Source organism: Lytechinus pictus, chromosome 8 (assembly GCF_037042905.1).
Source record: "Lytechinus pictus isolate F3 Inbred chromosome 8, Lp3.0, whole genome shotgun sequence".
In the NCBI taxonomy this organism is placed as follows: Eukaryota; Metazoa; Echinodermata; class Echinoidea; order Temnopleuroida; family Toxopneustidae; genus Lytechinus; species Lytechinus pictus.
In genome coordinates, this window is record NC_087252.1 from 30,994,406 (window position 1) to 31,016,545 (window position 22,140).

Here is a 22,140-nt window from a genome sequence, read left to right on the forward strand (position 1 = left end):
CAAAACAGCGGCAAGTTTCCGTTTCATAAAACTTTGCCGCAGATACTTTCTGCGGCAAATGACAATTTCAGCGGCAATATTTGACGCAGCTCAAGGAGCTGCGGCAAATGACAATTTCTGCGGCAAATTTGACGCAGCTATTTGAGCTGCGTCAAATATTGCCGCATAAATAGCTTTTTCATCAAAATACCAACAATTTTGAGGGCCTAAGAGCCATATTGGTCAATTTTTTGATGATTTTGATTTGATAAATTGCTTTTTGTCATTCTAAATAGAAAATACATGTATTTTTACTCATTGACAAATAAAAAGTAGATATTTATTGAATCATCATTCATTCTTTTTAAAGTCAAATTTATTTCAATAAATAGATACAGAGGGAACATTCATTGTGTTCCTGCAAATTTACACTTTCAAAAAAGCTTTCCTTTATCCTGTAAAAGAATGAACAAATGATGTCTCATTTTGTAAAAGATGTTTCCTCATTGGCTTTTGAGTTTCAATTAAAATTCATTTCATAAGTGCTGTTGTTGCTGCTGCTGTTGGTTTTTGCTGATGTGTTTGTTGAAACTCTTGCTGAAGTTGTGGTTGCTGTTAATGTTCCCGGAGTGGTTGTTGGACATCTTGATGTTGTTGAGGTTGCCGGTGTGGTTTTTGCACCTCCTGCAGAAATTGTTTATGCTGCTATTGTTGTTGCTGTTGGTCAATGCTGTCGTTACATCTCCTGTGTGGTTGCTGCTGTTTTTGCTCCTGCTGCTGTTCATGTGATTGAAGTACCTGAAATAGAAATTAATTTATAATGCATATAAGCAAGATACCAAAGTTATTCCTAATTTCATTTTCATTGTTAACCCTTAATAGACTGGGGGGGGGGTGGAGGCACCTTTCGATACTTTGCAAGATTTCTCCAAATGGACAAGATCCTCACGCGCCCCCCGGGATGATCTACCAGAATAGCCTCACCTAGTAAGGTTTATTAACAGGATTTTGTACTCATTACATTCAGTTGATTTTGCATCAACTCAATTCATCAAATGAATGTAAAGGGTCTACCAGTAAAAAAAATTATGTGAGCTTCTTCGGGTAATCTACCTGAGTCCTATTACTCCTTTACTGACAAATTAATAATTAAAAATATGATTAAGTGAATAACTAGCATCTATGTCTTTGCAGTAATTTGACATGTTGCATCTTAGGTGGTAGTGGTGGGGGTCAATAATTATAGAAATGCAGAATATTCATGTACCACTTTGGCAAGAGAAAGCAAGTCACATTATCTACCAATGATTGATATTGGTTTGTTGTTTTTGCAGCTGTAAAAGAAATATCATATATTAATTTAACACCTTGAACTTAGAGTTTAATTCTAAAATATGGACTGGATTCTTGACGAAGAGCAAATCAAGAAGACAAAAATCATTCAAATTGTTATCATGTGACATACTTCCTATGCCAAAGTGAATCAGAATTATAATCAAGAGTGTTTAACTTACAGGTAAAATCACATTTCTAGGCTCTTTGTATGGCTCTCCAAACCCTTCAGTCGTTGATTTTGGCATGGCTTTCTGATACTATCTTGTGTCTTTCTGGAAATGTGGACAAAGCCTCACCTGAAGGAATAAATTAAATAGAAATTTTCAAAAAATGTTTGGCACTTTTTTTTCTCACATGTATACATTGCATGTATATCAAAAGAAAATAAGAGGAAACGTCATTTGACTACTAAGTTTTTATCATGGGGGGGGGGGGTAAAGGGATCAAGATGGGTTAATATGATGAACAAAAATGCAAACATGCAACAATAGATAATATATAAGGAATCTCTGGTTGAGAAACATCACTTCATATGCTATGCAATTGTTCCTCATAATTTATCTTGCACACACATGTACACGTAGTGAGGATGGGTGAGGGAGAGAGAGCGAGCGTTGTCATCGTACATGCAAAAAGTATTAAATCCATCACTGGTGTATAGATGAGGGGGCAATGCCCCCCCCCCCCCCATGTTTCATGACCAAGAAAAAAAAAGGGAATGGAAAGGGTGAAATAGTCTATTATTTTCTGATTACGTCAAAATCTTTCTAAAAATTTGATTTCTGTATTTAAAAGTTCAACAATTTTGCTCACTCCCTTCGCTCTCTTGCATCTTTGGAGAACTTTTGTTCCATCCGCCATATTTAGCCCTCTCAAAATATTTGGCTCATTACGCCACTGAAATCCATTGTAAGAATGTTATATTTCAATGTTAACCTAATCTAACCCTAATAAGACTGCCAGGGTATTTTGGAGGCAGGAAAGATGGGCGGAAGGGGGGTGGGGGCCCTCAAGATCTTGACCGTTAATTGCGCAATTGTGAAAAAATGCAACATGCCTGTCACAGATGAAAAAATTGTATATTTGATCGTTCTAAAATTATTTAAATTTATTTGTAATTAATAAATTTTACTTATTCATGCATGAAATTAGAATTTGGCTGGAAATCTATAAACAAAGCCCTTGAAGTGTTTTTTTTTTGTTCAGACACATAAACGTTAAATGATATCAAATTCCATTCATCTTTTTTTTTTTTTTCTGAAGTATTTCTTTGTTGTTTTTTTTTACTTTTTTTTTATATTGTTGACAAAATTTTCTGATCATAAGCAACTTGAAAGTAATTGATTTTAATCAGTAAAAATAAAAATTACCGGTATGATACAATTATGAATTTTGGCTAGAAACAGAATTTGCATTGGATTTGTTAATGAAATCACATTTTAAAGCAATTCTGACATGTACTTACACAACGTTGCGTAATTACAGAACCGGGTACCCATGTGTCACAAATTTTGTCTGAAAACTCATGAATCTTTAAAAAAAAGGCATATAATGACGCGGCACCATCTTTCACGTTTTGGATTTATCGCGAAAATTTTTGAGCCCCCCCACCGCCTTTTTAGGGTTAAATCAGATTGCACATCATGATGGGTTTTACTGATATTCATTCTGCAACCCAAGACTATCCATCATATCTGACATTGATTTTTACCTGTGGCTGCATGTTAGTCTCTGCTTTTCTACAACTGTGGCCAAATATTCTGCAACAAGTTCATTAGATGGGCCCTTGGCATTTTTCTTATTGTAGGAGACCGGCAAGCCCTGGCTTTGAAGTTCCTGGTCTATCCTTCTCCAGCTGCAATATCTGGTCAGTTGAGGACTTGGGGGCTTTGTGTCAGGAGTGGTCTTGGTAGTGGCGGTGGCAATGGTGATGGCAGTGGCAGAAGCAGACTTGGTGGTGGTGGCATTAGTAGCACTGATGGTGGTGGCATCAGTGGTGGTGGTGACTGCAATTGCAGCATTGTTGATGGTGGTATACGCCTCATCACGACCAACATTTGCTCCTGCTGCCATCTATTATGTTTTAAGTAGAATAAACATTAAAACATTTGATTATTAACACATCAACTTCAGAACACTAGTATATTGATAATAAAACTTGTAGATATAGCAGTCAAAGCATAAAATGAACTTCCACAGAAGAGTACATGTACCTTCTTCTAATAGAATTTCAGACCACCTTGAGGATGTTATGCTCAAAGCAAGGTTTTTATTTGACAACATTGGTCAACGAGGAACATGGATTTAAATCTCAGAATACAACTCGTATCATTGGTTGATCAATAGTACTGTACAATACCCCATTCAGATATACGTTGACCAATTATTTCTTGTTGAAACACATGTCTTTGTTATCAATCTTGTAGGGTATAGAGAGCATGCTGATTCTATAGCTATCAGTGTTGTGTACCGAGGACGGCCTCGGGACCAGAATTTGCGTCCTCGGCCTCGAAGCCCGATGTCTCGGCCTCGGTCGCTCTGTCTTGATGTCTCGGCTCCGAGGCCTGACAAATGCAGTCATTTCCAGCACATAAATTGTGTCCATCATCAACGCAATGTGAATTTCTAATGCACACACTATTATTAGATCTAGATTCCACCCCACCCCCCCCCCCCTCTCTATAGATTATATATACCGGTAATATTTAATTATTTTGCCTGTTTTTTTAATTTATTCTATTTATTCATTTTCATTTTTTTACATTAATTTATTCATTTATTTTTTTTTCTTGAGGGGGGGTCAATGGTCAATTGAATTCAACAAAAAACATGCAAATTTTTTTAGCGGTCTCTGTCTGGGCTGACCCAGCCTAGGATACAACACTAATAGTTATGCATTTAGATATGATTCACACATAGAAGTGTTGTATTGTCTAAATTAAAAAAAAAAAGGTCTATTGAGAGACACATTCCTAACGTCGATGCATAAACTGTAAGCTCAAAAAAGCACAAGTAGCCCCGGTATCGATCTGCCATTTTGTTTTCAATTTTGAAAGCAGGAGAACGAAAGCGACATAACTTTCGCCTTTTTTTGAGCTTACACTTTATGCATCGACGATAGTATTGTGTCTCGATAGATCTTCATCCATGTAATAGAGGCAAGTGCATAATTTTCCCCCTTTAATTTGGGGTGATATGGTGACCACAATTCTACCCCATTTGTCTGCCAACTAGCCCAGGAGCTGTCCGGGTAATACATGGACAGCTCCTGGGCTGCAGCCCGTACAGCGGGCCGCAGTTGCCTGGGTTACTCGAAATCTATCACAAAATCAGATTTTGTATAGAGTCTAGATCTAGAAGTACTTAGATCCTCTAAAAAAGGCCCAAATTTTTGCTAACTGACTCACAGCTTATAATTAGTACTGTCTGGCCACCAAACTGTTTACACTCGCAAGCCACCCACCCCCCCCCCCCCCGGCCCCCTGAAAACTATAAGAAAAACAATCCCTCATAGTTACAGAGTACAATATTTGTGACAGTCACCCCCGGCCCCCCCCCCCCCCCCAAAAAAAAAAAAAAAAAAAAAACATGCCAAAGCCGAGGCCAAACATGAGCGTGAACACCAATCAACACCCATCAATGCTCCTCGAGACTTGACTGTATTTTTGTCGCCCACAACAACCCAAGCCACAAAAAAATAAAGGCTCACTCTCACACAGCTGTTCACATATCGCACTGAATTAGGTAATTAAAGACTAAAGTCAGAAAGAAAGACAGATGCAACTCGAGTCGCAACGCCGCTCATTCGAGCTCCACCCCACACACATCAACACTACTGCCGTGTACTACGCCGAAGCTCCGGGATAGCGACCACTCGGCATCTCGATGATGCCTCCACGATATCCCCGGGCAAAATGCATGTTTACCTCGTAGAAAACGATGGAAATATGATATGTATTATCAATGTCATTCTTTCGGAAGTGATTTATTTATTACTTTATCAAATGATGTAATAATTGAATAAATACAATAATTAGAAAGTACTTACATCTCCGATTCAAATTTTACTTCAATTCTGTCACCATCAAAATTTTATCGCAGACGACGTGTGTGAAGAAAAAAACCGGCTGTTAGCTGCAAATCAGGCTCGTTCACGAACTATTTTTCATTTATTTATTTTTATTTACGATAACAATTTGTCATAGCTTTTATGAAACGGATATTTGCAACTATGACAAGTTGCCATTGCAATAACAAGATTTGCCATAGATATGGGAGATGTTACAGTTGCAAGTCAAAAGTTTTATGAAACGGGCCCCAGAAGTAAAAGCCGCAGGCGACCTTGGTCGATTGCTGAGCTTCGAAAACTAACACGTGACGAAGCAGACGAACTAAATGATCCTCATAATATGACACGTAACCGGAAGGTGAAGCAACTGAAACGTACCAAATTCGTATCAGAAGTTAGGGAGCTGGACTGTCAATGTCTGACTTGTGGAAAGAGATTAATAACTGTGAAGACTCTAATACCTGACCGATGCAGAACTAATGAAGAGCTTGATTCCAAAAGGGGCTAAATCCACTTTTGATCGAAATTGAGTTTTTGATTTAAATATGTATCTAGACCTGGGAATCAAATGCACCATATTGCATATGGAAAAAAAATGGGAAAGTTGGTAAAAATTGATTGCAAATTTGAGTTTTATTCCAAAGGAGGCTAAATCCAAAACAGTTTTGTCCCATTTATTTACTTTTTATTTATTTATTTGACATCTTTATACAAGGTAACCAATTCAGCTGTACACGATAAAAACATTAACAAAGATAAAAAGCTGGTTTGCAATTGGGCCCTGTTAATTAAAATACATACAAATTATAATGGTAAATATATACAATACATAATATGCAAAATAAACAAGAAATAAATCTTTTAAAAATTTCAACCCTCTGTGCCGTCATCAGACATCAGAAACACACAAACACACGGAAGCACCCAAACCCACACACGCATTCCCTCTCATACTATGGTACACTCTGCAGACTCGTTACTTACTTGTAACATAAAATCAATTTATCATTATGATTACATATTGACATGAGCGAAAACAAATTATGCAATTATGTTATATGTGAATATTTTTAGGAATTCAGAAGTCGTTTGAATATTACTCATGACAGAGCGGATCGAGTGTCTTGAGATAAACAGTTGCATTCATTTATACCTACCGGTATAAAAAAGGAGCTTAATCCACTACCGGGTAATGGAAAATGTGTCTTATTTTACTACTTATCATAAGGTTATGGAATCAGATTTGTAGGTACATGTTGTGAATACAAGTTCACACCATCTGTGCGGATTTTGATGAATATTAAAAAAATACCATAATTATGATTTTTTTAATTTAGCTCATTTGGGAATAAAACATCGAAAAGTAACCGTCCTTAGAAAAAAAAATTTCGTGTTTTTTCATTTTCACTGGATAAATGAAGTAAACTATAGTCTTTTATTTTTTTAGCTCAATTCGAGGAAAGCAAGTATGTATTTCCAATGGGATTTGGTCATTTTGTTCATTTATTTCGGTCACTTTTGCGGGGAATGCCTGGGATATAAATCACAAAATAAGATGAGCTCGTATAAGCTATAACATGCCATGTTAAACCAAATTTGACCATGATGGGGACTTGGGTCGTTCTTGAATCCATATACTCGATAGACCTTATGCATGTTACGTAATAATATCATATCGCCCTCCCTCAGAGGATATAGGAGTACGTGTAAACGGAGTTGTCAAAGATGAGTCAGCTGCATATCACGCAACACCTGAGAACAAGGCAATAGCACTTACCTCCATAAAGATGGGGATACGATGGCGTCAATTCATAAGGGGTCCGTTTCATAAAACTGGTTACAATAACAAATTGTCAATAACATTTATAAACCACTGAAATCATTCACTCTTGTTGACCGATAGTAAAGTCAGTAAAAAAAAAATTGGCATTTGGTATTATAACAAGTCTTTGTGAAACGGGACTCGAGTCTATTGTTTACGGAAACTTCGTCTACATTATGTTCTCTGTTCATTTAGGAGCAGGTGCGTATCCAGCATCAGATCCTACAAACCACTTCAGGGGCCCAATTGTCGGCGGACAATAGTGACTCTATTATGCTTGTGCATGGGCCCATACATTCTCTGTCGTAGTTGATGCTGGATACGCTACTGATGAGTGTGGTGATTCGTCACACGCGCACATACCAAACGCACACCAGCAAATGCCAATTTGTCATTCCATCAGGTACCAATTAGGTGACACGGCATTTGTTCCTCCGACAATTGCTCCAGGTAATTTCGTCTAAGAAACAGGGTTTTAATAGGTTTAGTGTTGCAATAGGATTTTAGGTTCGCTTTAGTGTAGAGTATAGTGTTATACCCAGGGTTGAAGTTGGCCATTCGATAAGTTCGTGGAAGTTTCTTATGGGAAATTCATGAAACCACTAACCCTGGACGAACAATGGTATCAAAGTGTTCTTGAGTTAACATGGACTCAACAATCTTCGACCACCCTTGGCAACACTCTTCAACACACGATATATATATCATACAGAAAGCTTCAACACAGATCACGCCCCATTTTCATAACGCACCAACGGCAGGTTCCCGTTTTCATAAATATTGTGTCATAATGAAGGAATGAAGAATGTGCCAAATACAAGACACAGCAACCCACTGAACCCTTGCGACTTGTCCTTAAAGTCCGCCAATTCCTATATCCAGAATTAAAGATAACCTACCAAACTCAAGGGACTGCAATCGGAACGCAACTCGCCCCATTTTGAATGAATATTTTCATTGCAAGGTTCTATGAGACAACATCCAATGTATGCGATTATGATGCAAACCGTTGACATCCGAAGTATCATAGGTGTCAAACGATGACAGATTTCGTACCGCCTTTTCGGAAGCATTTTCTTTCATTAAAATCATAATTTAACATTCTGGTTCCCGTAACACAATGGTCAGCGATTAATCGTACGCTTAATCATAATTGTGGTCAATGCAGTCAATCGTAATAATAAAAATGCTCGACGATCATTACTAAGTTTTGTTTTGTGTTACGGGCCCCTGGACACACTTCTACAAGACAACGACGGTATTGGGGCGCAGAATGCGACGGACTTTAATAAAACAATAAAATCCTAGAGTAAAAATAACAAGGGTTTCCATTCTTAGGTTAATTTCATTCGTCACCTGTTTTTATGCCCGGTGTATAGACTAAACGAACTTTTGAACATCGCTATTATTCAACACATGGTGTATTTATCAGAATGTGCGGACATGTATGTAAAGGTATAATTTAACGATTTGAAATGTATTGTGTGAAATTGTTCAATAAGATTATCAGAAATTAATTATATCATTTTCCACTCTTATCTTTTGATCTTATGCATATCGTATAAACCAGAAAGATTTTGACAGTGAGTAAGTGTAAAAGAAGCAGGGATTGTCCATTTACCTATATTTATTTCATCAAAATGAGACAAGATGAAAACAAGTTATGACATTTTTTCAGCTATGTAATATTTTAGTGAAACCGTTGACGTGAGACCATATTCCCGCCTATTTATTTTTATTTTATCAAATTAAATTTAATCTATGCAAATATTTTCCACAAATATTTTTTTTTTAATAGTTGAGAACTGAGTTATTGCATAATAATGTCAATAATGTCAATTGCAGTGGCATTTCATTGTGTCAAAAGGAAGACGTATCGTGCATACGTGTATAAAAATACAAAATAATTATGATTTCATGTAATAATACAAGAGAAAAGAACGTCGGGACGACATCACTAACAATCAATACTTAATGATGAACTGTTTCTTGAAATTTATTTTTGTTTACTCAATTGGGCGCGGAATATTACAAATGACATCACAAACAACAACACAATCAAAGCTCCATGTTTAATTTCGGTTGCAAAAAATGTATTATTGGAAGTGTGTTAAAATGTGAATTTTATAATTACAAGTCAATCAAATTATATAACCAGACACCCGAAAAATAACAATAAATCGCCTTGGAATGTTCCATGCAAATAGCTAAACTTGTCATTTGCAAAGTAAAAATTAGAAAAACTGTGTTATCTGAAAGAATTCTTGACAGTGTCAAGATTTGAAGTTGTGAAGATCATTAAAATTCACGAATGTGACGTGTGCGCATCTCATGCTTGAGCGAACAACACAGCTATTAACCCTGTTCTCTTTGAAGCTCTCCCTGAATTTATTCTACATTGTGTGCTATTATGTGTTATTGTTGGTCAATGTTGACAAGATATCATATATCATGTTTAAGCATAGGCTGCTTTTTCCAAGCTCAATATAAATCTCAAAACTTATTTTGGGCGAGTTGGTTTTGGTTTTGGGGTGTCTGGTCTGGTACGGCGACCTTTAACAAAAGAAACCCATTACCTAAAAGATTATCCCTTACCCCCAATGCAGTTCACCACTTCGATTTATAGTCTTGTAATAATGCCCACGATATTGAATTTTTAATACAAATACTGCAATTTACAATTTGCATAGTGATATATTTCTCAAAAATGAATATTTACATTATTCAAAAATCATTTTATGTCGATAAACATTGTACTACCATTTGTGAACCGAATTCCCAACTTAGGTTTTATCATGTTTATAGTTTTATGAAAAAAAAACACAAGCGTTACAAAGAAATTGGCACTGTTGTATAGGTTATCTTAAGAAATCATGACGGAATTTGAATTAAAAGAGTTATTATCATATATTATGAGCAAGTGCAATAATAATATGTACGAAAGAAGGAACAGTGTTATAATACAACATAACAAAAAATTGCTATCGCGGAAGAGGTTTACGTTGGAATACTACAATCCCACAACAGTTATCTCTGTATAATTACAAACACATGTCGTTTTCGTCAACATAAAATATGCGTATTATTTCTCTATCACCACGAAGTACATTGCGTCGAAAATACTAATAAAATAATCTAAGTAATGCCTTTCATATCCAAAATTAAATACAACTTTACATACATGTAAGTATACCCCGCTTTATTTCCCATAACGTGTTATACTGGCCTATTGCGCTAGACGCTACTCAGTACATACAAATAAACCAAGACCTACACCTCATTTTGTATTCTAAACGAGTATAAATCATTGAATATGATGAATAAAATGTATTATATGTACTAAATAATCCGATATCCATTTTTTATCTACTTAACACATATTACGCTATAAATTCGTGATTGAATATAAACGGCGCTTTGTTTAACCAATACAATGCACGAGTTGTGCCAAATTTCAATGATATCAGGACAGGAAAGCGCAAAGTTCGGCCTAGTTTTGGCAAGGACACGAATGCAAATATTCGTATTCTATGCGACAAAAGTGTGCAAAACGTATGTCTGGACGAGGTAATCCCCCTCCCCCAGGTATCCCTGTTGTACAGTGCTGAATGTTCGGAAACTTTGCCGATTGTAGAGGTGTTGCAGCTCAGTGGATGAGTCTCCGGACTCTGAACCAAAAGGCCAGGGGTTCAAATTCCACTGCAGCACTCGCGTTCTTTGGCTTGGCCTTTATCATTATTTACCACTCTTCACCAAGATATAGCAAATTGGTACTCGGTAGGAAAGAATTCCTTGATTGGCTGAGCGTCCGATCAGGGTAGCCTTGCTAAAGCCAAAGTATTCGAATGCAGCGCTTAAAAACATTCGCAATATGCAAGCGCAATAAATGTTGCGTATTATTATCATCATTATCATCATCATCATTGTTATCAAAAGAACGTACGAATAACGCAACAAATACACATAAATATTGCCCTAGATACAAAAATAATGCCCTAGATACACAAAAATAATGCCATTATTTTAAACTTATCAAAACCATTTTTGAAGATTTTTTTTCTCATTATAACTACAGTTACAAAAAAAAATCACATCCTGGGGTATTTTGAGGATATATTACAAATTTAGGTTAACAATATAGCATCTAGTATTAAGATACCCTAGCCTTGAGACTGTATGATATCTCGAAGACAACGAATCGCCTGGGTGACAGCCACATCGTCTGCCAAAAGTTGTTCTTCGCTTTTAACATCACCATCTTGACTGATCTTCTTGATCTTGTGCTTCACTTTATATCGAAGACGTTTGACATCGCCAGGCGCGAGTGTGAGATCCACATGTGAAGGTAATGGTCATACGCCTCCTTGGCAGAATTCCTACAGTCCTCGCACACGTAAATCTTCTTTTGTCGCTTCTTGAAATTGAAGCCGAAGGTTAGTGGCATCCCATGGACCTTACTGAAGTGGGTCTCCAGAGAAACGCGTGGGTGAAGGTGCGTGGACAGATGTTACACGTGTAAGGCCTTGTTGGTGAAAAGTAAGAATTTATTTTTATTTGTGGGGCTGTTGGTTTGGAATAAAAAATTGCAAACCTAAAAAGTTTTTTGTCCAAACTGAAGTTGATTTTGGTCAAGCTTCTTTATTTTCTCAAACCAACCTGATTTCCTGGGGGATGCCTTTTGTGTATAACATGTGCAGCACCACTCTCAGAAAAAAAAAACCTCGGGGCTTCTCAGGGACATGCGACAATAACTGTGACAAAAAAGGAACACTTATTCAACGTGTAAAGAAAGAAAGTTAAACAAAAAACATTAATGTTCAAAGGTAACTCAAAGTATATAAAAAAAATTATCAATAACCAATGTTACTGGCATACAAAAATATAGTATTTGTATTTTTCTTCTTTTCTTACAAGGAAATTATCGTTGAAAGACTACAACCCCACATCAGAAATCTCTGTATATTTACAAACACATGGCAATTTTCGTTAACATAAAAGCTGAGTATTATTTCACTATTAGCACGAAGCAAATTGCTTCGAAAATACTACAAATATTCTTAGTGATGCCTTTCATATCCAAAATGTAACACAAATTTACATACATGTAAGAACCCCGCATTGTTTATTGTACACATATCGTTTTATATTTGCCTATTCAGGGGCCGCGGAACGGTTTTCAAAGTAGGGAGGTGGCTGACCATGCAAAAAATCACAATCATATGGTCATTTTTACGGTTTTGTACACGGATTTGGGAAAAAGTGGAGGCTGAAGCCCCCCCCCCCCCGCATCTGCGGCCCCTGCTTTTCCGCCAGACGCCACCCAGTACATGAAAGTAAACTAAGAACTACACCTCATTTTGTACTCTAAACGAGTATAAATATTTTGATATGATGAATAAAATGTTTTATATCGCGAATAATTCGATATCTATTTAAATCTACTTAACATCTATTACGCGAATAAGTCGTGACTGAATAACAAGGTCTCTTTTTTAACCAATACAAAACTTCAATGATATCGGGACGGGAAAGCGCAAAGTTTTGCCTAAGTCTGGCAAGGACACAAATGCAAAAAAAAAAAAAAAAAAGTAACATTCGTATTATATGTGACAAAAGTGGGCAAAACGGATGCCTGGAAAAAAGCAATCCCCCACGTCCCTGTTGGAGAGTGCTGAATGCTCAGAAACTAGGCCAATTTCAGAGGTGTTGTAGCTCACTGGATGAGTCTCCAGACTCTGAACCAAAAGGTCTGGGTTTCAAATCCAACCTTAGCAATCGCGCCCTTTGGCTAGGCTTTTACATATATCTTCATCTGCCACTCTTCACCAACATGTAACAAATGGGTACTCGGTAGGAAATAATTCCTTGTATTGTTTGAGCGTCTGATCAGGGTAGCCTTGCTAAAGCCAGAGTATTCGTATGCAGCTTAGAAACATTCGCAATATGCAAGCGCAATAAATTTTGCGTATTATTATCATCATTATCATCATCATCATCATTATCATCAAGTGTTTGCGGGTGGTACTTGGAGTCGCTTTTGTCTTGATTAAGAAAAAAACAAATACGAACGAATAGCAACTCCAAAAGATCGTGCCAACGATTGGCTTGGCTTCATAACATGGAGCGAGAGTATGAGGAGGCACTTTTGTCGCAGGACATTCGAGTGGCGGACCGTGCCCTTTCTTTGTTATATTCACATCCCTGCAAGACTTTTTCAAAATGGAAGGGAGCCATGTGAAAACGAAGTCTAACAATGGATCATTCTGCCCACCCGTCAACGTGGTCATGTACAGTTAATTAAGAAATGTGTTGCAGAATTCCAATCTAACGCGACTCTTAAAACTCAAACCCAACTCCATATCTAACCATATAACGGACGTTGAGTTCTTGCCTATTCATTTTCAGGTGTGCTTAAAGTCAGCTGGTTCTCCTACCGGAGTATAAATTATCTACCAAGTTAATGCTGTTTTCAAATTCATACGAATCAGTCAAGCAATTACAAAAATTACGAGTTGAAAAAAGAACGTCCGAATAATGCAACAAATACACAAAAATAATGCCCTAGATACAAAAATAATTCCCTAGATACACAAAAAAAAATGCCATGATTTTAAACTTAACAAACCATTTTTGAAGATTTTTTCTCATTATAACTACAGTTACAAAAAAAATCACATCCTGGGGTATTTTGAGGATATATTACACATTTAGGTTAACAATATAGCATCTAGTATTAAGATACCCTAGCCTTGAGACTGTATGATATCTCGAAGACAACGAATTGCCTGGGTGACAGCCACATCGTCTGCCAAAAGTTGTTCCTCGCTTTTAACATCACCATATTGACTGATCTTCTTGATCCTGTGCTTCACTTTATGTCGAAGACGTTTGGGCATCGCCAGGCGCGAGTGTGAGATCCACATGTGAAGGTAATGGTCATACGCCTCCTTGGCAGAATTCCCACAGTCCTCGCACACGTAAATCTTCTTTCGTCGCTCCTTGAAGCCGTAGGTCAGTGGCATCCCATGGACCTTGCTGATGTGGGTCTCCAGAGAGACGCGTTGGGTGAAGGAGCGTGGGCAGATGTTGCACTTGTAAGGCCTTACACCTTTGGAGCATAAAGAAAACAATACGATTAAGAGGAAAATCATTCAACTTGATTTAGGAAATACCAGCGTGAATCTTATACCAAAAGCATTCCTCACATGTACTTCATTGTATTGACGTTTGCGATCTCATGATTAACAAGGCCTAAAATATGCCATCCTTTCTTTGAGGGCGTCGTGGTCTAGTGGTTACAATTCTCGTCTTTTAACAAGAGGGACGAGGGTTCCAATACCAGCCATAGTGGATTTCCATTCAGCAGGACGTTTACCCACATGTTCAATGGCGTACCTGGGATTTTTCACAGGGGGGGGGGGGGCAAAACCGTCCGCCAAAAAAATTGACAAGCAAAAAAAAAAAAAAAAGGTCTTCATTCAATCACAAATGAAGGACTCGTACCAGAACAAAATTTGACAAGCAAAAAAAAAAAATAAATAAAAAAAAAAAAAAAAAAAGGGTTTCAAGCTCATCGGGGGGGGGGGGGCAAAAAAGGTCTTCAAGCTCGTCAGGGGGGCATGGATACGTCCTTTGCATGGGTTGTGGCTCGTCAGGGGGGGCAGACTGCCCCCTCTGCCCCCCCCCCCCCCCCCCCCGTAGGTACGCTAGTGCACATGTTGCTGCACTCAACTCAGGTGGGCTTAATGGGTACCAGGCAGGTTTAATTTATTGAATGCAAAACGCCTTCACCAGATAGAACTACAGCCTGCATGTATAGTGCGCCGTTAAATATAGGCAACTAGATAATAGCCTTCTCACAAATGTTATATATTACATAACATTACTACTTCCACCAGTTTCTCTTGCAGAGTGAATTATCTACTGACATACATTTTACTTTAATATAACCTTCACTTAAGAAAACAAATTAATGACCAACAGTACCTGTATGAATGCGGCAGTGCCTTTTCAGGTCGAACTTGTCCTGGAAACCCTTCTCACAAAAAATGCAGATATGGGTCTTAGTATGGTTGTGTTCCGTGACCATATGCCTTTTGTATGCTCTTTCCGTGTTAAATGTGCTGCAGCAGCTACTGCACCTGTGTTTCTGCTTTGACCTATGTAATGTTCTTCGAAACTGTACTACACCTTTCCCAGAAGATGGAGAGTCGGGGATGAGAAGAGATGCGGAATCAGGATGTTCAGGGGTCTGGCTCATATGCTCGTTGACAAGTTTCGGTCCGGGTGCGTGTTCCCACCGACTAAATCCTTGACTTGTTTCGGGTTTTCTCTGGCCAACTGCGAACGTATCGTTTGAAGTTCCTGATTCGATTACATGGTAAGCACGGAATCTGTCAGACTGTTGTGTGGAAGAGTCATTGGAGATGATTGATGTAAATGAGGTTGAAACATCCAATGAATCCTTCGAGTTGTAGTTTTCTTTGAACTTCTGACCGTTTTTCCTCGCAGGTATTCCAGTCTCTAAAACTGTGTATTCTAGCATCGGTTGAGTTGTCTTAAAATGTTGAGAAGAGCTCTTAGGATCACTTACGGGCCTTGGAATAGAAGGTCCTCCAAGTTCGTTTGGTGGTATCAAATTCGTGGATGAGGTTACTGCTGTTTTCTTTGAGAACCGAAGGTTTTCGTGAACTGGATTGTTCTGGTTTCGAAACAATGTTGCGTTTCCCGATGTGGATACTTGTCTATCTGACGTTGTGGGTAGATATCGCTGTTGTTTCAAATGTGTCCATCTGGAAGACCTTGGTTCTATTGAGATAGGTTGTGGAATCGTCCCATTTATCCCCTGAGACGGCTGACCCGAAACTTTCTTCGAAGACTGGCAAACGTTTGGTAAATATTGACGTTTGTTAGATACATGTTCGGAGTAGAAAATATTTCGAAAGGCATCCCCGTTTTCGTGAGAGGTTGCTGAATTGTTATTTGAACTAATCCGACGATCTGGGCTACATGCTTTTGGACATATATCCTCAAGATAGGTAACCTGCGAAACTTCTAGCACTACGTCGGATGAATGAAATGACTCTGTTTCCATCGGTGCATATGACGCTGGGGAATCCTCCATAAGACATTCTCTAGATTGGTATGCATTTATGGAGCGGGAGGTTGAATGGCTGAAATCTGGTTCTTGAGAACATGAGGTATGAAGTTCGCGGAGTAGATCCAATACCAGGTCACGTTTCGCTACAGCGTCAAGATAATATGACTTTAGCAATGACATGCAATTTGATCGGCCTGGTTGTTTCCCTGTTTCATCTTGAACTACCCGAATGATATCTTCCAAAGAAGGTAAGCTATTATTGGGCCTCTCAGGCAATAGAAGACTATTCATCGATTCATATAAATTAGGGAATACGTGGTTTCGGATGCGTTTTGATGTGTAATATTGTGTTATAGTATCGCCTGATTGATGTAGTCCATTGTCAATAGAGAATCTCTGAGTGTGGCAATTTTGGACAGACTTTTGCATCAAATCTGAATGAAGCACTTGATTCATACCTCCGTTGTACATGTAGAGCGTATCGTTATCTGGATTAACAGGGCGCTTGTACGCTTCTGTCGGTAGTGCAAATATATCCTGGACAATGAAAAATATATATATATATATATTCCTACAAGCAAAAAGTTAAGTTATATACTTTATGTATACATTATATAGGGGGTAATATACAACGCTTGAAACATAGACACAATGTCTCCATTTTAAAGGAGTTCTGTATTGTATTTTATCTCCCATTGTCAACATTGGGTTATAAAGTACATAAATGAAAAAAAAATACAAATGAAGAGTCAATAGAAAGGTTGTGATTTGTGAAGGACTGAACAGTGAAACAAGTTCTGGGCCCCGTCTTACAAAGAGTTGCGATTGATCTGATCAATCGCACCTATGGACGGCCAGCAACGTCAACATGTATTATTCATGGTTGTTCAAAATATTTTCTAACTATGATGTATATTCATGCATTCACTGTTTTCTTGAAAATTCACTGTGCTTCTTTTTGTTTACAAAGGACATTGTGCAAATTTTCTTATAGAAAAAATTATGACACTGATGGATTTCCATATAGTTACGATTGATTGGATCAATCGTAACTCTTTGTAATACGGGGCCCTGATGTCACCATGAAAGTTCGTATATAATGTGTGGCATACATTTGCGTAGAATCGTTTACCCACCATCGTTAAGGTTTTACAGTTTGTGGCATTACAAGAGAACCAGATAATTAATATAGAATTTGTGGAATTAATATTTGTTTTTGCTTACCGAGGGGGATTTTGTAATGATCCCTTCTCTGTTGTTAACCACGTTAGTGCTCCAGCTATGACGTTCATGGCGGATAACATTACCGTTCTTCCCATGGGTATTCCCTGGTGAAGATCCCTGGTTCGATAGCCATGCTTTCCCTGAGCCTGATATGGACAGATCTATTGGTCCATCTTCTACATCTGCAAATTATCGATCAAATTAAACCGAAACGTAGTATAGAAAGTGTTCAGTGGCATATCATTTCATTCGTACGTTGAGATGAATTTATAGTTTGCATTCTCTTTTTACCCTCTGCTAAAAAGAGCAAAATACCACATAGTGTTTTTTTTTTCATAGGGGGGGGGGGTATGTGAAGATCTGATTCACACTATCCTCAAATCTATTAGTGTGATGATAATTTCATATGGTGACACTTAGCTACAGTATAAGTGTAAACAGTGTGTTTAAATACAGGACTATGTTTACATGTGATTTCTGGTGATTTGCCTGTAAAGAATGATAAAGGAATTTACCTGTGAGTTGTGTTTACTTACAATGTTTCATTTCAAAACTCTGTTGTACCCTCAATTTGGAATACAGTTGTTTTAGTACCTATTCAAAAATCTAAACCAAACACATTACCATGATTACAGAACTTGCGTCCTATCTCATTAACTTCCTTCTTTACCAAACGTGCTGAATATTTTATATGTAAATGGTTTATTCCAGATGCTGTATGGTGCATTAATCCTAACCAGTACGGAAATCGACCTGGATTAAAGGGATGGTCCGGGCTGAAAATATTTATATCTAAATAAAGAGAGTAAAATTCACACAAAAAAATGCAGAAAATGTTATCAAAGTCAGATAACAAATAACGAAGTTGTTGAAGTTTTAAATTCATTAATCTTTTGTGAAAACAGTTATATGCACATCGTCATGAATATTCATTAGGTGGGCTGATGATGTCACATCCCCACTTCCCGTTTTTTTATGTTATTACATGAAATCATAATTGTTCCATTTTATCATACATGTGTAAATGATGTGTCTCCACCATTATGAAATAAGTTGCGGCAATAAATAACCAATGCACTTAATCAGTTGTCAATCCAATTGCTGTAGTTCTTGGTAGACATTTTTCACACAAAAAAACTAATTTCATATAATAAAATACAAAACACGTGGAGATATGACATCATCAGCCCACCTAATGAATATTCATGAATACATGCCTAGAATAGTTTCACCGGAATAATGCAAATCTTTAACATTCAATAACTTCGTTATTTGTTATCCGATTTTGATCAAATATTCAGCATTTTGCTCTGTGAATTTCACTTTATTTATTGAAATATTGAGATATATTTTTAGTTATTATCAATGTGTAATTCATATTAATGATTAGGGCATTTAATTCTCTTTAAAATGATACCCTACATGATATCATTATGATTCACATGGAGGTGCAGTACCTTGAAATGTGGGGCAAGGTCAAAATTCAAAAGTTGCATTATGACACAATATTGAAAGTCACTGTTCTTTTTTTCAGTGGTGATGAGTGAGTTTCTCAGCGGTTTCTTTTAATTTTGATCGATAATTCCTCATTAGTTTTAGTAAATATCAATTTGTAATTAATATCAATGAATAGATAATTTAATTTTCTTTAAATGATACCCTACACGATGTGATTATCGTTCACATGGAGGTGCAGTGTCTTGAAATGTGGGGCAAGGTCAAAATTCGAAAGTTGCAAAATGACACAATTTTGAAATTCACTGTTCTTTTTTCAGTGGTGATGAGTGTGTTTCTCAGCGGTTCTTAATTATTTTCATGCACCTTAACATCAACATTAACCATGTTAACATGGAATCAAACACACCTCTGTAAAAGCAAACACATACATGTAACAAACAAACAAACATGCATGGGTATTTCAAACCACGACTCAAACCATGTTATCTCACAGAACCATCACTACAGAAGCAGAGGCTTGATTTGAATGGATTTTCATCTCTATTGACACAGACAAAGAATCATGTTCTGTATTCATGGTATTGACCCTTCTTGACTATTTCTGCTCATTTTGCAGCTTTTCAATTCGGACCCCATCCAACACTTTTGAATCCTGCTCTTTTCGTAATGGCATGATCATAACAAATATGGTATCAATTTAAAGAAAATTAAATGATCCTTTGAATGATATCAAATATGCATTGTGCAAAATTGGGAGTTGGGAGAAATTAAAGACCAAACTCAGATTTCCAAACTTTTTTTGCTCGTTTTTGCAGCTTTTCAATTCAGAACTCTTCCAACACTTTTGAATCCTGCTATTTTCGTAATGGCATGATCATAACAAGCATGTTATCATTGTAAGAGAATTAAATGATCTTTTGAATGATGTAAAATATGCATTGTGTCGAATTGGGAGTTTGGATAATTTAATGTCGCGACGGTTCAACAGTTCAATTACATCAATCCATATTTTTACTCTGTAAATATTTTAGTTTTATTCTTTTTAAACCTCATTGAATATTACCTACTAGTCTTTAAGGGACAGGATATGGTGTGTACATGTAAAGGTTCGGTGAACGTATTCTCTTTTTTTCTCTTCCTTTTTCTCCTTTGTGCTTTTGCCTGCTTCTCTCCTCTCTTTTCCATCATATACACCTTCCATCGTCTAGTTTTCCTTTTTTCTTTTAACTCATCGACTATAAAGCCTATTATACTTTTCATGGTTTTTTTTTTCCCACTGAGTCTAAGGTCAGGCAATTTATATAATAGGTTCGTGTATCATTTAGAAATATTACGATACACTGCATAGGCGGAACCAGGGGGGCCCGAGGGGCCCGCCCCCCCCCCCTCCTATTGGCAGAGCAAAAAAAGGAAAAAGGGTAAAGAAAAAAAAAAGGAAAGACAGAGGAGAAAAAAGAAGGGGGACAAATAAGAAAAAGAAGACTAGTGAATAAAATAAGATGAGGGGAAGAAAATAATTAAGAAAATATTTCATGTTACTAAATAAAAATACTGCTAGCGCTTCGCGCTCGCATTGCATTTTAGGTGAATTACATATCTTATACAAAACATATTTCATTTCAGAAATCGAACTTTCATTATTTTGTGTGATTTACAAATTGATTTTTTTAAAGTGCTCTGTAAAAATGTCAGTTTTAGGGTCTCACTCTAAATATTAACATTTTCTGCTCGCGCTGCGCGCTCGCCGCGCTCGCAAATTTTGATTTATCAGGTACCTATTATTTTGGAGTATTCCATAAGGTTTTCAAAGTATCCCTTTTCAGGTCTGATTGTCAAAACGTATCAGCTTGCGCTGCACGCTCGCATTTTAATTGGCGAGTTATGTATGTCTCAATATTGATTATACAATAAACTAATTAAAATGCCCTTTTCATGACAGTGTATTAAAAATTTAGGCTCCCAATTTGCGCTCGAATAAATGGTTAATAATATATTAACTGATGCATCCTAGTTATAATTACAAATATGACAGAAATGTCCAGTTTTCAGGCCATCATATCATCAGATTTCGCGCCCTCATTAGGCATTAATGAATAAGACATTAATTCAATAATTGAATTGTCCCTTTTGTTTCATCTCGAGCTTAGCAAGAGGAATAGGAAGAAAGTCTTCATTTTCATATGATGACATGTCCTAAGGACATTATCGTTATCCAGTTTCAGATCACAATATCAAAAATTTTCTGCTCGCGCTTTGTGCTCTCATTGTGAATGTAGAAAGATCCCCTATTACTATGTTTATGATTTACAAAACATAAATAGTGTCTCGTTCAGTAGGTCTAAATCTCGAAATTTTATGCTCGCGCTTCGCGCTCGCATTAATTGTTAAGTTATATACCTATTCTGTTTAAGTTACAAAAAGTGCTTAGAATTTCCATTATTCGGGTAAAAATGTAAAAAAAATCAGCTCGCGCTTCGCGCTCGCATTATTTGATTTTTAAAATATGTAACGTCTTCATGGCTAACTGCATGCAATCTTTAACAGGTACCTTTTTACATCAGTTAATTTCTGCTCGCGTATCGCGTTCGTAGTTATCATATAGTTTCATACACATCTTTTTCAGGATAACAAACAATGCCCAGAATGTGCAAATTTTAGGAAAAAATACATAAGATTTCGAGAAAACAAATTTGCTCGCGCTTCGCGCTCGCATTATATAAATATGGATTATGATATTATATATTTATGTTGATTAATAAGAATAAAGTTAAAAAGTGGCTATTAGGAATACCCCTACAAAGAAACCAAAAATCTTTTCGAGCGGCCGATCGGGGAATATATGGCTGATTTTTTTTTCGCCCCCCCCCCCCTGTTGGCGAAGGCTGCATCCGCCCCTGCACTGTACGAAAACTGTACATGTAACTTGCACGTTTGTAAAATTGATCACAATTCGGCCTTTCGCTGCCATGACCTTTCAATACAAAATTTCAGCTTTCTGTCTATTTGCGACGGTAAGCTCATCTAGGCCCAAATCCCCAATATCAGGTACCGAACACACGACAAAATATAACACAAAAAACAATACGCTGAGTAGGGCATGTTACAACCGATAATGTCGCAGCGACGCATAATGTCGCAATTGCGACATTATGC

General features: G+C 37.2%; 2 protein-coding genes across 2 annotated transcripts; both read right to left on the reverse strand.

The window, feature by feature from the left end:
* Window positions 1–345: 345 nt before the first annotated feature.
* LOC129266922 (uncharacterized) lies at window positions 346–5,436 on the reverse strand. Its single transcript, XM_064103156.1, has 4 exons — window positions 5,363–5,436; window positions 3,026–3,387; window positions 1,494–1,610; window positions 346–777 (listed from the first exon to the last, which is right to left on the reverse strand). The coding sequence occupies exons 2-3, from the start codon at window positions 3,385–3,387 to the stop codon at window positions 1,607–1,609; spliced, it is 366 nt and encodes a 121-aa protein (XP_063959226.1). The 5' UTR covers window positions 5,363–5,436; the 3' UTR covers window positions 346–777; window positions 1,494–1,606.
* Window positions 5,437–13,948: 8,512 nt separating this feature from the next.
* On the reverse strand, window positions 13,949–15,342 carry LOC129266536 (transcription factor Ovo-like 2). The gene is made up of 2 exons (XM_054904390.2): window positions 15,192–15,342; window positions 13,949–14,313 (listed from the first exon to the last, which is right to left on the reverse strand). Exons 1-2 carry the CDS (start codon window positions 15,292–15,294, stop codon window positions 13,949–13,951), a joined length of 468 nt encoding a protein of 155 aa, XP_054760365.2. The 5' UTR covers window positions 15,295–15,342.
* Window positions 15,343–22,140: the final 6,798 nt, after the last annotated feature.